Below are 17,415 nucleotides of genomic sequence, written 5' to 3'. Positions count from 1 at the left end.
GTGTTTTCACCAAGATGAGATGAATTAAAATAAAAGATCAATACACTCATATATTTCCATCCATTTTTGAAAATTATCTCCATCTCACCCCCAATCATTATCCCTCCAAACCCTAGTTTTTAATTGACCGAATTCCATCGAATCATCTATTTAAACATAGCAATGAGTTGATTTGTCTAAAGAAGATAATAGAGCGTATAAAGGAAAAGAAAGCCTCATATAGAATGGTATATTTTTGATATACTGAGTTAGGGTTTTATACACCATCAACGGCTTCACTTGCTCATATTATGTGGAAATGTGTTAGTAAATGTATAAATGCTTGTGTTAGTAAAATGCTTATATTATGAAAGGTATACAACAACAATAGCATACAACAAGTCTTCCATTTTTAGCTTCTTCCTTCATCTTTTTTTCAATTCATCATTTTGCACATGTCAAATTACAACCTACTCAATGAGATGTTCACCATCTTTGAGCCTCATTTATATGTCGTATGAGACCAATGATTGTAGATCTTACTATTGCATCAATCTATTATTCACACTATCTATAAAAAATTACACGATATTCCACTGTACTAGCACAAGTCAGGATCCTGCATTTTGGTTTGTACTCTATCCATAATTAAGAACACTTCTCCAAAACCTAGTTTGTCACAAAATGAAGTTTTTACTCAAAAATCAAAAGTAAAGAGATGATGTATTTACAGTTATGGAGTGAAAATGACCTTGAGTTTCTACACAATTTTATCTTTATAATATAAAAGTATCACATATATATAGCTATATACAAAAATGAGACTAATTGGCATCTCTGATGTCGTGCCCTCATCATCTGAACTTAGTAGCATAACATACCCCGTCAAGTTAGGAGTCTGAACAAATTGCAAAAACCAAACTTGGAGAGTAAAAACCACACTGATCGGAAGAAAAGCTTTAGTAAATAGAGATCATCATGTCACTTTGAAGTAGGAACGTGATGAGTAACAATAACATCTTACTTGACCTTTTGTCGAATAAGATGATAATTAATTACTATATGTTTGGTAGGGATGTCAACGGGTTAGATCGGTTTGGGTTTCGTAATATCTAAATCTGACCCGTCGGGTTTTTTCTGATTTCGGTAAGGTTTAATTCGGATCTTATAACCGTAATTATTTAAAAATAAATAAATTTATATTATTGTAACAATTTGATAGGTTAAAAGGTTTTTTTTAAATAATAAGAATAGAAAAGTAATAGTTAACAAAGGGTTATCGGAGAGGTTTTGGTTTTCCTAAATGTAGGTCAGGGATGCGGCTAACTCCCGGCGTGTACACGTGTATAACCCCAAAAAATAGTAGTATGAATATTTATGTATGTTATTTAACATTAGTGTTAAATATGTTAAATTTAAGAGTAATTTTCACTTTGCACCCTTTAAGTTTAACCATTTTTTCGATTTGATCTCAAATAAAATTTCTTGTCAATACGCACGCACCATAATGATTAAAAAGCGCTTCGATTTGCACCCATTTGACCATATTCCGTCAAGTTGATTGTTAAAGTTAATGGCTACAGGGGTAAAAGAGTAATTTTGTACAATTTTGGGTCAGGTATCGGTTCGCTATACTTAAGATCCAAATCCAGTTCCAAACTCTTTCAGTTCTGAAAAAAAATCCGAATCCGGATCGAAATGGATCCAAATCCAAAATATTGGGTTTAGAAAAATTCAAACAGATCGGAACGGATCGGGTATCCGTCGGGTCGGATAAATTGTCATTCCTAGTGTTTAGTTCGTTCATGGAAGACTTAAGAAGCAATATGCAGAGCAGACTTTTAGTCACAATGTGAAACAGGTGTAAGAACTGGCATATGTAGTAGTTTTTTGAACAAGGAGAGATGCCATGTAATTTCACAACATGGCACCTGAGCCTAAGCCTCTTCCATGACTTGTCAAAGTGGTAACAAGACCGTCAAGGAATAAATGGTCAAAGAAATATGCATCACAAAAGACCCAACAATGCTATTAAAAGTAGGAACTATAATGAAGTGCATATAATGCAAGGCTTATACTCGTAACAATGCTATTTTAAAAGTGGGAACTATAATGCTGTAAAGAATGATACGATGAAGAGAGCAGCAAGAGAAGAGAAGGAAAGAATCCAAAGAAACAGCAGCTAGAGTGACAAACATGCGTAAAACATGTCGTTAAAAGGACACAATTCTAAGACATACGAATCAGAGTATGAAATATTGGCACTTATCTGCATCTTTGTACAAAATTCTATTGTGAACAGAGGGAGGAAATTTTAAGATACGTGTTCATATATACCAGTGGATGCACATACTACAGCTGCTAATGCAACACGTCTTGAAGGTACAATGCAAGTCCACAAACTGTGACTTACCACACCTACACCAAATGCAAGTACATAAGATAGTCAGGTTGTGCAAGCTAATTAAATCACCCATGAGAATCAAAAGAAATGCTAGAAAGCAAGTCACTCTTTTGAGAAAAAGAAATGTTGAGGATGGAAGTAGCCCCTAAACTTCTAAAAATGAAGGCAAGTCTAAAATAGATGATGTGCAAGCAGAGAAATTCCAGTAGAAGGGAAAGTCATTCCCAAGCTTATGACACTTAAGTTATTGCAAGAATAAACAAAGCTTAAAACTTTAATCCTCTTGATGAAAAGTTTTGAGTTGTATTTTTTGTGTCCAAGTGGGTTATATTATTGATCTGTAGCAAATGTGCTTTCGATTGCTTATGTCCTTTGAATTGTTTCTGAATTTGTAACAAATGTGTTCTTGGGTTCTTTCAAGAGCAAGTGAAATGTTATTTTTGGCAAACATGCTTAGACAGTCTCTTAATCTAATGCAAGGAAATGCCAAATTGTTGAGTTGTTTTTAGTAGTGGTTTGTTTCAGTCATTGTTAGGATAATTGTTTATGTTTCATCGTTTTGTTGTAAGTCATTTTACTAGACAACAGTTTTGTTACAGGAAATCATTGTATAAGTTTTATGAGACGATGCTTTTTACGAGTACAAGAAGTATTTCACAAGATAATGAAGCAAATGAATAAATATGCAATAGATATTAATTATAAGCTATTCAAATGATAAAGTGAAATCTAAGAAGATAAATGAACAATTAATTTGTCTACAAAAAATTTCTAGTTCTTCTTCAGTTACAGTAGTGAATACAGACTGCAATGCCAGGATAAGGTGCTGCTGGTGAATATGTGGAACCTGCAACAGAAGGGAAATGTCTTAATTTCCATTCATTTTCACAATACTAATGTTTCATATGTCAAGACCATACCCTGGTAACTCGGGCAGGACGCTGAACTGTAAATGCCATCTGCAGGTGGCTGTGACGACACAGAATTCACTCTGTGAGTGCCAACCCAAAAAAAAAATAATAATAATGCTCAGTTTACAGATTCTCACATATCGAATGGATAAAAGATCTATTACATTAATACCATTCTAAAAATGCCCTTGTCTTATTGAATTTACTAGACAATAGGTTTTCAATCGTTGTCCAATGCCCACGTTAAACAATGATTTTTCGAGGATGAAAATAAGTTGTCTTGATTTCGAGCAACACTTTTTTATGCGACCGTTGTTGTCTAATTAGTATTAAGGCTTAATGACCTTTTAGCACTCAAAGTTTGGAGGGTTGTACCGATGCGGCCTCGATGTTTCAACTCGGCAGATTCAACCCTCCAACTTTCACAAATATACCTTTTAACCCTTATACCGGTATGATTGAAAATAACGGTATAAATCGGAGGGTAAAGTAGACAAATCGTAACATTAATTAGTAAAGTTTGGACATAAGAGTTAAAAGGTACAACCCTCCAAACCTTGGGGGCTAAAAGATCATTAAGCCTAATTAGTTTGATCATTAAGTACAGACTACTCCATTAACAGGCAGGAGTTGCATGTGATTGTCGAACTGGTTAGTATCTTGTGCCATTGATAAACTGGTTCATTCTACTTACCGTGGCAAACTCCACAAATGCAGCACAAGTTGGGTAATGACGGTTTTCAAACACCCTCAAGCGAAGAACCTATGGCAGAATAAATATTCTTTAATATCTACTTCTAGCTAATTTTAGGAATACAAGCACCTATAGATCAGCAGCATGAAGTCACAAACCTTCCCACAGAAAGATTCAAAAAAGTATATGATCTCTTCTGCAAAAACCTAAAGTAAACAAGCATATAGATTGATCAAAATAATGAAGAAATAATAAGCTTTCGATTAACAAAAGAGGAAACTATTATATTTTTCTAAACTACCTCTCTCTGTATATTTGTACAGAATAGTCCTTGAGCATCTCTCCAATTGTACACGATAATACGATAATTTACATTAGCATAGATTGACTAAAGAAACACAGAATACGATAATTTACATTAGCATAGATTGGCTTATCACTAACTTATCTCCAATTGTACGCATGTATGAGGTTATCATAACAAAGTATTAAAAGATAATGAATTAAACTACTAACTCTCGGCAGAAGTCTACGATCAACGGGTGTAATTGCAGATCGGAAAGCCACCACCCTAATAGTTGCATACTTGCATTAGTATAATAAATATATCCCGCAAGTGAATGCATAAATAAAGAATGAATTACCGGTCGAATATATGTTTGCGGATCCTGAGCGAGGTGGAGCATTTTCTTCATTATTCACTATAACGTTCCAAATATGCGTAAACTGAAATCAAAACAAACAAATGTGATCAATGATTTCTACGATATAAAATTTCAAGGGTTATTAGAAGATATTACTTGTCATATATGAAATTCACAAATGACTTGTGTCACAAAGCCATGAAAATGTCCTTGACCAAAGCTCTCATGTAAAATACCAAGATAATATTTATTGCACACCGTAAATATCAAAAATCAGTACGAAAATACTCAAGTCCAAAATTTTAATAGAAAACTAAACCTATCCAAACAAAAACAAAAACGTGAATTTGACCATTACAATTACCAACTAGAATTAGGCAAAATTAAAAGGTTTAGTAGTTTTGTAAGATTAACAAGGAAAATGAGGTAATCAAACAAAAATCAGGTAAAAATAGATATAGATAGGAGGCTCAGTAACTACCTTATGAATGAATAAGAAAATTATGCAAATATTGGGCACAAATATGTACACGAGATCTTGCATACAATTCTTATGGCGTATGTGCTTAATCTGGACTGAGTAAAAGAGAATTACATTCATTGACAAAATCAATGTCTTTAACAGAGGTATGATTTCTTAAATATGGGAGGAGAGGTCAGATGAACTTAGAGTTTAGACGGAGAGAAAGAGGTGAGAGGGACGGAGAGAAAGAGGTGAGAATGGGACAATTGTGCGAAATGAAAAATGTGACAATAGTTTATATAAGAACATATGTTTAATGATGTGAAAAGCAAGAAGGTTCTAGAGAAATAACAATGCTAAAACTGTTACAAATTAATAGAAATATTTAGAGAATGAATAATTAACCTAAATTGCATCTTGATTAATTTTTCTCAAATAGTGAATAAAAATTGTATTTTTATAAGTATAATATAATTATTTTGATACACACCAACATTTAACAATATTTTATATACTAAATTATATTTTGGTGGTTTAAATAAAATTATAATTATGCACTTTGATGGCCGATATGTCCAACTCGGCACTAAGTACTGGGAGTTAATAATTTAAAGCCATTTGGGGTCTCCTCCTAAAATCTGCGGAACGGAGTTAAAGACGTCTTACAAATGATGGGTAATGTCATCTTTTCATCCAGGTGAGATAAATTAACATAAAGATGATCAATGCACTCAATTTTACCTCCATTTAGGCTATTTTATAATGTAATGCTTATTCACTATAAGTTGCTTGAGATATTCAGATTCAGGTTCCTTAGTTTGTGAAATTAGATTCAGATACTGATTTCCCCAGTTATGATTTTGTTTGGTTAGGCTTCTGCTTGCGTGATCATTGGTTGCTCATTTATTGGAATTTTCTGGAACGGAACAGTTAACAGGTAATGGATTGATACAGATATTACCAAACAAAACTGAGTATAGGTAGAGCTTACATGCAATTTGAGAGTAAAATATAAGTCCTAGTATGAATTTTTAGCAGGTGGGAGAGGTTGCCAAGAATCCGACTAAAACCAAATTCTTTACTTACAATTTCCAGCTCACTAAAACTTCGTGTTGTTGCTTGCCCATGTGCCATCAAGCGTGGTTGGGGGTAGCATATGGAGGCGTTGGTGCAGAGGCCACACGACGGCCGCGCTCTGACCTGCTGTTCTCTGCAAATTTAACACTCCCCTGATGCATACCCTGCTGCTTCTCATCTTCAGTCCACTCAGAAACGTAGTAATGTTCTTCACTACCTTTAACAACGTCTCTTGAAGGTGGTAGAAACATGCTACCCCATTGAGGAAAGTGAACCAATGTCACAGGCATGGTGCATGCTACAATCATAATTCCCATGTATGTTAAGCCCATTGCTGTCGATATCTGTGAGCTTGTAAAGAACAGAAGCTGTGTCAATCCAGAACCAAAGTTCCCTCCCGCACCAGTCATGCCGGATATAATACCTAATGATCGACGTGAAATGAAAGGAATGATGCCAAAAGTGGCTCCACATGCAGCTTGTGCTCCCACAGAAAAGATAATCATCATTGTTACAGCAATTGGAAGTGAATTAGAGCGGCCAAGGAGAATGCAGAATACGCCTCCTAGTGTTTGTAGGATCCAAAGAGTCCAAAGCCTACCCCTCATGCCAAACCTTTGAGCAGCAACATCCGAAGCATATCCACCAAATGGGCGAGCCAGGAGATTAGCCATGCCAAATGTAGCCGCGATTATCCCAGCAGTTTGGAGCTTCAGATCAAATCTGTCACAATATTCAACATCCACAAGGTAACTTCATGTCAAACTATATATTAGCTTATATATTGACTAAATAGAGTCGTTCAGCATTGTTTCTACTGCTTGAGCAGTTATGTTGTTTCCTATTTATTAAGTCAAAAAGAATTAGGAAAGAAAGCGAGGAAAGAAATAAAACACTACCTGTCGAAGAAGTATTCAGCAATGACATTATCAGTAGACAATTCCACACCCATGGAGTATCCATACAAAAGAACAAATATCCATGTTCTGTAGTTGGTGACAGCATACCAGAACACCTGGATGCACAAACGAACATAAGTAAGTATGTCAATTAATCTATTACTCAAAAGTAGAATTACCAAAGCATATAAGGTGTTTTACTGAACAAACCTTGGAGAATTTATCTTTGGAAACATCACCCTTCTTCTGTAAAGCGCCAAGGTTGCCATCTGGCAAGTCTTGACCAAGTGTTAACACCAAGATCCCCATGATCACGTGAAGCCAACCAGGGATAAAAAAGGCAATCCTCCAGGCAGTGAATGGAGTAGCTCCAAAACGTTGGATTAGGTCGTAAAGAAGAGGCATGATCAGCTGAGTGGCTCCTCCTCCCATGTTCCCCCATCCGGCTGCAGTGCCATTTACAGTTCCTATAATCTTACCATTGAACATGGTGCTCATCCAATACTGACAAGTCACGAATGTCGCGAGGGAGAATCCAATCATGAACCTGACCGCAATGTAGCCACTGGCGTCTGCCACAAATGACATGCAGAACACAGTTGGGGCTGTAAGCATGATGACAAATGCACAGCCATATCGCGGTCCCAAAAGATCACAAACTGCTCCCATTACAAGCCTAGAGAAAATACTTCCGGACACTGAAGCGACTCCAGCATTGCCAACATCCCCTTTTGTCAGGTTGAGATTATCACGAATGATTGGAACTAGTGGAGCGGCAGCAAATGTGGACACGAAACAGGTAAAAAAGGAAATCCAAGAAAGATGAAAAGTCCTCATGTGAGGATTGGCAAAGGAAAACAGCTTGAACACTTTGGCCTTGTGTTCAGAATCAACTGGCAAATCAAATTTCGCTGTTGGATCAGTTAGTACTATTGGTGATGCCACTGAGAAAGCAAGAACAGGTTCTCTTCCAGTGACTCCATGCATTGAGCTCCCTGGGGAACCTTCAATATCACCCATTTTTTCCTTGTACAAGTGTTTAATGCACAACCCTTAAGTAAATGTATTGATTAAAGGATGTTCTGGCCTATGTCGACATGGGATGTTGTTTATATAGTTTTCATGGTTGACATTTTTGATATCATGACAAGCCTGTGGATCTCGCCAAGGGCTGCATTATGCAACATTTAGTTGAAATGATAATTTCTAATAATTTGGTTTGTCAAGTCAAATGATGAATATAAGTAGCCTCGTCAAGCATCTCAAAGGATAAGATGTTCAGCATATATATTCATTTGTTTTGATTGTAATCACTAGTGTACGTGTAGTTTACTTATATTAAAAAACAAATCAAATTTGATGCTCTTCCAAAATGAACAATTATGCAAATAAGCTGTTGTTTCTATAATATTCAAGTTGATGAAGACAAAATTATTATGTTACAAGTCAACCTTGACCTTTCAGAGAGTCTGAAAGTTCAATTGAAGCAACAATTTGATTATTCATTCCTGATATTGTATGGACATGTAGAGGACAGTTCCGTACAAGCATTCATTAAAATATATAAATTATAATCTGTCAAGTTTTGTTCATAAAAAATGTCAAACGTCATTTCTTTGGCATAATTAACCTATTGTATATTTTTATACAACTATTTCAGAACAATGCCAGAAGTAACTGATTTCCGCTTCTTCTATATATTATCTACAAAACTTAGGCTACTCCTACAATTTACTAGATGTTAAGGATTCCCAAAAATATAAAGGTAAATATGTGCGTGGTTAATTAAATCTTTCCCCCAAACACAAAATGTTGTTGTTTCTATATATGTAAGTACTAGCCAGGTTGAAAAAGAAATAATATGATAGTCAAGACTCAACCCTTGACAGAGTCCGGGAGCTCAATGGGAGCTACAAATTTAATCATTTGATTATTGACAAATGACAATGATATGCTGTGATGGCTGGTAATGTTTGGAAGTGAAGAGGATAATTCCGTACGAACATCACATATGCATATACAATCTCAATTTTATTCTTGTCAGCAGACAGCAGCTTTCGTATTATCATAAGCTGATATAAGGGCAGCTTTCGTATTATCATAAGCTGATATAAGGGCTCAGTGCAATGTGCATTATTAAACAAATAAAGTTTCTTTGATAGAAGACTATACAAAAGTTAATTCTTCATGATAATCTAAGAAAACAAGATTATCATATACAAGGTTCACAATTACACAGATACGACAAATCATTGTCATCGTATTTCAAACTTTAACCTTTCGATCTATTAAAAAACTAAAAGATCTGCTATTTGTAATAAGAAAAAGATCTAAACTCTGGCGAACAGAACACAACGCACCAGTGAATGTTAATAGTTTGAACACTGATCAACTACTGGAAAACACCACCCTGTTGAAGCTGGAGTTTCCTATGCTGGAAACGTAAATATTGGGCTTGTAATAAATAGTGTATATGTTGTTGAGCCTTCCAGGGGCCCATATTGGATCCGTCACTTCCTAGGCCATTCTGGAGTCCATGTGAGATTGTTATGAACCGTCTGAAACTCAGATACCACTTGTTGGGCCATCTAGACAAGTCTAACTCCACAATATTATGATATTGCATGTTTTTGGCACCTCCGAAAAGGTCTCATGCTATTGGAGTTGTTCAGGCTCCTTATATCCTAGATTTATGCCCCACAACCGATGTGGGACAACTCCTAACATGTGTAGCAGATGACACTGTTGTATTTGTAGAAGCCTATATGTATAAGGCTAGCCTATTAGTATTGTTTGGTATATGGTTACAAAAAAACAATATTGAGAGTTTGTAGAAAGAATAATTAAGAAAAAGAGCTGAAGCTCTTGTCTGAGAAAACAAAGGCTTTAGCATGTGCTTTGTATTTGTGATATTATAAAAAGTACTTTTTATATATACATGTATTGTTGTGTGTTTAATTTGTACAAAGTTTATATTTATCTTAAGTCAAGCCCATTTATGTTTCCAACAAGTGGCATCAGAGTTAAGTTAGCAAATATGATGGCGCAACAACAAATCCTGAAATTGAAGGCAACAAACTACGAAAATTGGAGCATATAAACGAAGGTGCTTCTCGCGTTTTACGACAACTAGGATAGTGACGAAAGCGGGTATAATGAATCCGAGGATGAACCTGTCCTTTCAAATGCGGAAAAGACGGTGTTAAGGGATTCCCGGAAAAAAAAAGACCAAAAGGCTGCATGTCAGCAGTCATAGTTGGTAGGCTTTGAAGTCTGCTGCAGGTGTAAGGAAATCCGGAAGACATGGATGATGGAACTAAATGTAGTATGAAAGGAAGGACAACAGGTGAGCAGCTCCAGGATATAAAGTAGGCAAATGGACTTGTAATAAATAGTATATATGTAGCAGATGACTTTGCTGTATATGTTGAAACCTATAAATAAGGCTTGTGTGTTAGTATTGTATGGTATCCAGTTAAAAGAAAACAATAGAGAGAGTTTGCAGAAAGAATAAGAAGAGCTGAAGCTGTTGTGTGAGACAACGAAGACTGTACGTAGCCTGTGCTTTGTATTTATGATATTGTTATATATACATATATTGTTGTGGGCTTAATGACCTTTAGCCCTCAAAGTTGGAGGGTTGTACCGATGTGGCCTCGATCGATATGTTTCAACTCGGCAGATTCAACCCTCCAAGTTTTACTTATCTACCTTTTAACCCTTATCCCAGTATGATTGGAAAAAACGGTATAAATCGGAGGGAAAAGCAGACAAATCCTAATGTGAGTAAAGTTTGAGCATAAGGATTAAAAGGTACACTTACGAAACTTTGAGGACTAAAAGGTCATTAAGCCTTTTTTGTTTTCAGAAATGAGACTGAAGCCGCCGGCAGTGACGACCCTAATTTGAGAGAATTTCCTCTTCATAGCACGGAAGCAATAAGTGAATTCTTTACAACCCAGTTCTCAAAATTCCAAGTTGACTTTGAAGGTGAGGATAAAGATACTACTACCATGACATCAACAGGACCTAATACGCGTCCCCAGAAAAAAGTAAGAAAAAAACTCCTCATCTGCCCTTCAATGCAAATGATTTTGAGGGACTGAAACAAGATAGTTACTTGTAAGGACTAGAACCATCCTTGCTCATCATAATTGCTCTGAGGACCTCTGAAACTGTTTCTACAATAGAGTTAGAAATAAGTTTATAAAAAGTGGCATATATTAGGAGTTAGGGGTGAATTTTCAAGAAATTTATATTAATGAAATGAATGTGGTTATCAGATCATAAATCTCATTAGCCTTTACTAGTTTCATCCCTTTGTTTGTCAGACCTTTTTCAAGATTCTTGACACAAGTCTCTGACTCATCAGGGAGCATTGGGAGATCGAATGTCTTCTCGGGCACATGACTAACCCTTCCTAGGGCAGTGTCAGAGTAGGCCGTGTAGAGCCAGGCTGCGAGAACAGGGCAGCAGTGGCTACGGTGCAGCTCAGGTGAGTTGAGTTTGGTTTTGCTAGCAGCACAGGCATTGTTGATGCCTGTGAAAAGGTCGTCAGAGAAATACAAGGTGCAGGCTGAGGAGACGTCGGATTGCTCGACGAATGCTGGGATGGTTGGTGGTTGTGATTGGAGTGATATTGAAGGGGAAAAGAGAAGCAAGTGAGACCAAAAGAGGATGGGAAAGTGGTGAAACATGGCTTGGCTATGGGACTAATGGAGAATAAAGCACAAAGAATTTGTTCAATGCTTGGTGGTATTTTAAAGAACAAAAGATTAGATGAACATACAGGCTACAGCTTTATAAAGCAGAGTTCTTAACCATGCACCTTCATAAAAACTTTGGCTAATCAAAAACGCTAAAACTGCGTTCACTTGGATGGAATAAACTTTAGTTAATCAAAAACGCGAAAACCACATTCACTTGGATGGGATGGAAAGTAACTCCAAAAAGGCTTAAACCCTTAAGCCCAAACTTTACCCACGTTAGGATTTGTCTATTTTACCCTCCGTTTTATAGGTTTTTTCAATCATACTGGTATAAGGGTTAAAAAGTAAATTTGTGAAACTTGGAGGGTTGGGTGGGCCGAGTTGAAATTAACATCGAGGACACATCAGCACAACCTTCCAAACTTTGAGGGCTAAAAAGGCCCATTAAGCCTATTGTTCTGTGTTTAACTTATACAGAGTTTGTATGATAACTATAATCGTCAAAATAAGATACTAAAATATAAAAATATGATTTAGCATTTTATATTTTTCAAAATATAAAGACAAACTCCAATTTTGAGAAAACAACAAATAAATATCAAATTACCAATGAAAGCCAAATATAAAAGTTTACATATAGGCTACATTCCTGAGTATATCAAAGACTCCATAGTCCACACTACCAAAAACAATAATGTAACCAACAGTCACCACCACTGGAGAACTATTTACCCTACACATATCCTTTGTACATGATTCTTAAATGAATTTTCCACTGTCTGCATATGATCCTTAAATCAATCGAGGGCACTTTTATGCTAACCCAGATGAAGCTGCAATGGACGGCAAAAATGGAATGGCTGATGGAATTCAGTTATCCGACACCGTGCGCGAAACCTGACCCGATTTCATAGTTCAAGACCATCCAGGAGGAAGTTGTTGCAGGTGCCCGATTCAATTCTGTTGAAGTACCTGAATTGGACCCAGCGAAGGTAAGTTTAAGGGGAAGCGTACAAAGCATCCGAGAGGTAGCTGTGGCGAAGGTTGCAGGTCCAACGCATTATATGATTCTGTGTTCAGGCAGCATCCAATTACTAATTTAATACTCCCTCCGTTTCAATTTACATGTCCACTTTAAAGAAAATTTTTAGTTTCAAATTACTTGTCCACTTCAACTTTCAATGCAAAATTATATTTCCAAAGTCAATTCTACTCCACATATCTCTTATTTATATTTCCTAGATCAATCTCACACCACATATTATGCTCATTTAATGCAATTAATTTGTGAACAACCACTTTTCTTAAACTGTGTGATTTTTTCAAAGTGGACATCTAATTTGAAACGGAGGGAGTAATAAATATTTCCTGCAAGTGAACGCATAAAATAAAGACAAATTACCTGTTTCGGAGCATTTTCTTCATTGTTTACTGAAATTGTTCCAAATATGTGTAAACTGCAATCAAAACAAAAAAGATATGATCAGTTACTTCTACAATTTAAAATTTCAACAACTATTAGAAGACATTACATGCCATATATGAATTTTAGAAAAGATGTATAAATAAGCGATGAAAATTTTCTATACCAAAGCTCTATGTAAATATACCGAAATAATGTTCATTGCACAAGTAAATATCAAAATCTGAAACAAAAGCACTTAAACCCAAACAATAATAAAATCTTCAATCTATCAAAAAAATAAATTGAATTTGACAATGACTTACCAATTAGAATAAGGAAAAATCGAAAGGTTTGACAGTTTTGTAAGCATAAGAAGAAAAATTAGGTGAATCAAACAAAGATCAGATAAAAATCGACAAAGCTAGCTAGGCTCAGTTATTTTTTTAAGAATGATTGAAAAAATTATGCAAATACTGGGCACAAATATGTACACGATTTCTTGAATACAATTCTTGCGACGTTTGCGCTTAATCTGGACTGAGTAAAAGGGTTACATTCATATACAAAATCAATGTCTTTAGAACGATCTAATTTGTTAAATATGGGAGGAGAGGTCGGAGGGATTTGAAGTTTTAGACGGAGAGAAATAGGTGAGAATGGGACAATTGCCTGAAATGAAAATTGTGAGAATAGTTTATGTGAAAAGCGAGAAGGTTCTAGAGAAATAATAATGCTAAAAGTGTTACGGATTAATGAAAATATATGGATAAAGAAGAATGAACATAATTTTTTTCGAATAATGAATAAAAATATATTTTAATAAGTATAATATTTTGATTTTCACAGCCTTTTAGAAATTATTTTGATATGCACGATTAACAATATTTTGTATATCAAATCACATTTTGGTTGTTTAAACAAAGATTATTATGCACTTTGATGGTCAATGTATCCAACCCGGCATATAGTAACAGGACAAAAAATTTAAAGTCATGCAGGGTTTCCATCTAAAATCTGTGAACGGGGAGTTAAAGGCGTCCCATAAATGAGAGAATAATGTCTTCCTTTCACACCTAGATGAGATAAATTATAATAAAAGATCAATGCACTCAATTCTCTCTTCATTTTTGAAAATTATCTCCCTCTCATCGTCAATCATTTTCTCTTCAAATCCTAATTTTTAATTGACTCAATTCCATCGAATTAATATCTCTTTAAACATAGGAAAGTGGACAATACTACATCTCACTTAAGTGATGCTTTTAGACTATTTAGGGCGGAGCGCCCCCTCGTCGCTCTAAAATATTGTTATGTTGGATACATATGATAAGCGTGCATTTTATCTTAATATTGTCCCTTTATTTTAGTTATTTTATATTTTATTGGATTTTTATTTAATAAATATTTTATTGTAGGATGCAAGGAATTCTAATTAGATATGGATTGGAGTTTAAATAGCAAGGATTGGAGATTAATTTAAATAAAATTCGAATTTTGAAACTAGTTGTGCCGCATTCATTGTTTAAGGCATATGTAGAGTTGATGTCATAATAAGGTGATTCAAGAGCCCACGTGAAGATTGTGAGAAGGGGTTTCATTCAGAAGTGGTCTTGCAGTTATATTCCATCCGAATAAGCCTAAATGCAGAGTCCAAAAGTCAGCTACGAATTTCCTCAAATTTAGAATTCTATTCTGATTTGCAAATATCCTTGTACTTGAAATAATTCATTACAAATAGACTTCTATTATAGATATTATTCACACCTAATTTAGAGACGGAGATACAAAGTAAGAGACAAGAAGCCGCACAAGGGATCGGAGGAGAAGCCATCAATGGAGAGACATTCAATTGGCTTTGTTTTCTCCTATCTTTTATTTATCTCTTCTTATGAATACGTGTTGGTTATCTTGGGATTGTTTTGATACTTTGGTTATGAACTTACTTTTATGAGTTAGGATTTTTATGAACTCTAGTATCGGATTGTTGGTTTTTCGATAAGAAGTATTATATGCAGTTTACAGTTTACTATTCAAGTGAATTTCATTTTCAATATTTGCTTTTGTTTGGCCAACTCTAGTGGATAGTTGAGTTATAATACTGAGAGGGTTATAATTAGCTGACACAAAACTTGAATGGTGCATGATTCAATCAGTTGATACTAATTTTGTGACAGTATAGACATATATTGTTACCTTGCATAGCCGTAGGGGTGATCACGGTGCGGGCGGTGCGGTTTTCTTATAAAACCGCAAACCAAACCGCGTATGCGGTTTGGTTGAAAACTCAAACCGCAACCGCACCGCGCTAGCATAAAAACCACGTAAATCACACCACGAAAATGCGGTATGGTGCGGTGCGGTTTGTATGCTTGAGAATAAAAAAATTTAGTTGAGGTGAGAAATAAAATTTGAACATACAATAATTAAAACCTTTACTTGTAATGAATTTATATTATATTTATCAATTTATAGATACAACAACTATTAAAATAAAACAAACAAATGTGTATATATAATAATAAATAGGACTGAGCATTCGGTTCGGTTAACCGAATACCGAACCGAAATTACCGAAATATTTCGGTTCGGTTAACCGAACCGAAATATTTTGGTACCTAATTCGGTTATTGTTTTTTGGCTGTTATAATATTATAATCATTTTATACAAATTTGGTATAGTAGTAATGCGAAATTGATAAAATAATAATTAACTATTATTTGAAGAGATTTAACAAATATATGCATATAACATAATTATAAATAATATATATGTATATAATATAATTTTATTTGACAATCACTAATATATATATATATATATATATATATATATATATATATTACAGTATTGTGGTGCGGTGCGGTTTGAACCGCACTAATGATATGTCAAACCGCAACCCGCATCGCACCGCGCGGTTTGTGAAAAATTCAAACCGCAACCGCACCACGAAAATTAAAAACCACATTTTGTGGTGTGGTGCGGTGCGGGCGGTTTATGCGGTTTGGGTGGTTTTTTGATCAGCCCTACATAGCCGTGTGAAATTGGTGCTTAATTTGTATTATAGAAGTTAAATTTGGTATAGACATGTGTTAGTTTAATTACAGAATCTAAACCATAATAATTTCGAGAGAACTCCATGACCATTAAATGTCAGGTTAATTAGTAAACTGTTATTTGTATAATATTACACTGTTTTGTTGCCAGCATGAACATATTAGGGGAAGTAATCATCCTGACCTAACTTTTAGTATCTAAACTTATCCAGATCTCTTTGCTATTATATTATTAGTTAGTTAATTTACTTGTTAATTAATTAGTTTAATTGGAAAAACCAAAACCCAATTCTTGTGTTCTATAGTTGAATTGTTTGATATTAATTTGCAATCTATACAAACAGACAGTCCTTAAGGAACAATATCTGGTATTCACTACTCGCTCCGTCCCAATGAAGTGTATACAGTTTCCTTTTAGGGACGTCCCACCAATTGTATACATTCCAAAAGTAGTAACTTTTATAATATAAAATATCATTATACCAACTACTTTCTTCCACTATCTCCATTCTATAATAATATAAACACTATTACACCCACTACTTTCCTCCACTATCTCAAATCTATTATTAAATATAAATGGGTCCCACAAATATACTCACTTTTCATCCAACTTTACTCATTTCTTACACAATTTCTTGGTCTTCGTGTCCCAACCATTTGTATACAAATGGCTGGGACGGAGGGAGTACTATATTACTTGCTTGCGATTGTGTATACTTACACATCTGTATTATACGCAACAACATTGTTCATCAAAGTGCAAAATAATTTTAATCCAAGCCACCAAAGTGCAATTTTGTCTATGAAATGTAATGTTTATTCACTTTAAGTAAGTTGTTTGGGATGATTTTGGTTGGTTTGGCTTGCGCATGAGTTAATTACAAGTCCTTGTATCCGTTTTGAGCAGGTGGAAAAGGTTGCCAAGAGTCATGTTAAAATAAAATTTAATTTTGACTATAAAATAATAGAAGTCTGTGGGTGATTCCAGATTATTCTTGGTACATGTATTTGTCTTTTAATGTTCAATGTATTAGTGTAGATACGTCTAATATATGGAACTATCCATATAAAGTTCGAGTGAGTCTTTTGGTTTCTAGCATTTAAGTAAGTATTTACATCTTTTATTGAGTCCTATATAAAATCATTTGTGATAAAGTAAATTTCAAGCAATAC

At 34.9% G+C, this 17,415-nt stretch overlaps 1 protein-coding gene across 6 annotated transcripts; it reads right to left on the bottom strand.

The window, feature by feature from the left end:
* Window positions 1–3,303: 3,303 nt before the first annotated feature.
* LOC108208369 (high-affinity nitrate transporter 2.1) lies at window positions 3,304–8,164 on the bottom strand. 6 transcript variants are annotated; one of them, XR_010288851.1, is made up of 8 exons: window positions 7,282–8,164; window positions 7,072–7,187; window positions 6,182–6,895; window positions 4,633–4,714; window positions 4,505–4,559; window positions 4,147–4,194; window positions 3,989–4,057; window positions 3,304–3,374 (listed from the first exon to the last, which is right to left on the bottom strand). XR_010288851.1 is itself a non-coding variant. In XM_064087359.1 (4 exons), exons 1-3 carry the CDS (start codon window positions 8,089–8,091, stop codon window positions 6,229–6,231), a joined length of 1,593 nt encoding a protein of 530 aa, XP_063943429.1. In that variant the 5' UTR covers window positions 8,092–8,164; the 3' UTR covers window positions 4,227–4,714; window positions 6,182–6,228. The 6 variants fall into 6 exon arrangements, 2 of the variants coding, with proteins under 2 accessions (XP_063943429.1, XP_017234389.2); XR_010288852.1 differs by having other exon boundaries at window positions 3,318–3,352; XR_010288853.1 differs by lacking the exon at window positions 4,505–4,559.
* Between the last annotated feature and the right edge of the window lie 9,251 nt (window positions 8,165–17,415).

The sequence above is a fragment of the Daucus carota genome, chromosome 2 (genome assembly GCF_001625215.2).
Source record: "Daucus carota subsp. sativus chromosome 2, DH1 v3.0, whole genome shotgun sequence".
In the NCBI taxonomy this organism is placed as follows: domain Eukaryota; kingdom Viridiplantae; phylum Streptophyta; class Magnoliopsida; order Apiales; family Apiaceae; genus Daucus; species Daucus carota.
This window is presented reverse-complemented; position numbering and strand designations above follow the sequence as displayed.

Coding starts and splice junctions, on each gene's coding strand:
- LOC108208369 (XM_064087359.1), bottom strand. CDS start 8,091: ATGGGTGATATTGAAGGTTCCCCAGGGAGCTCAATGCATGGAGTCACT. Junction 7,188..7,281: donor CCAAAGATAAATTCTCCAAG/GTTTGTTCAGTA, acceptor TTGTGCATCCAG/GTGTTCTGGTATGCTGTCAC. Junction 6,896..7,071: donor GCTGAATACTTCTTCGACAG/GTAGTGTTTTAT, acceptor ATATTGTGACAG/ATTTGATCTGAAGCTCCAAA.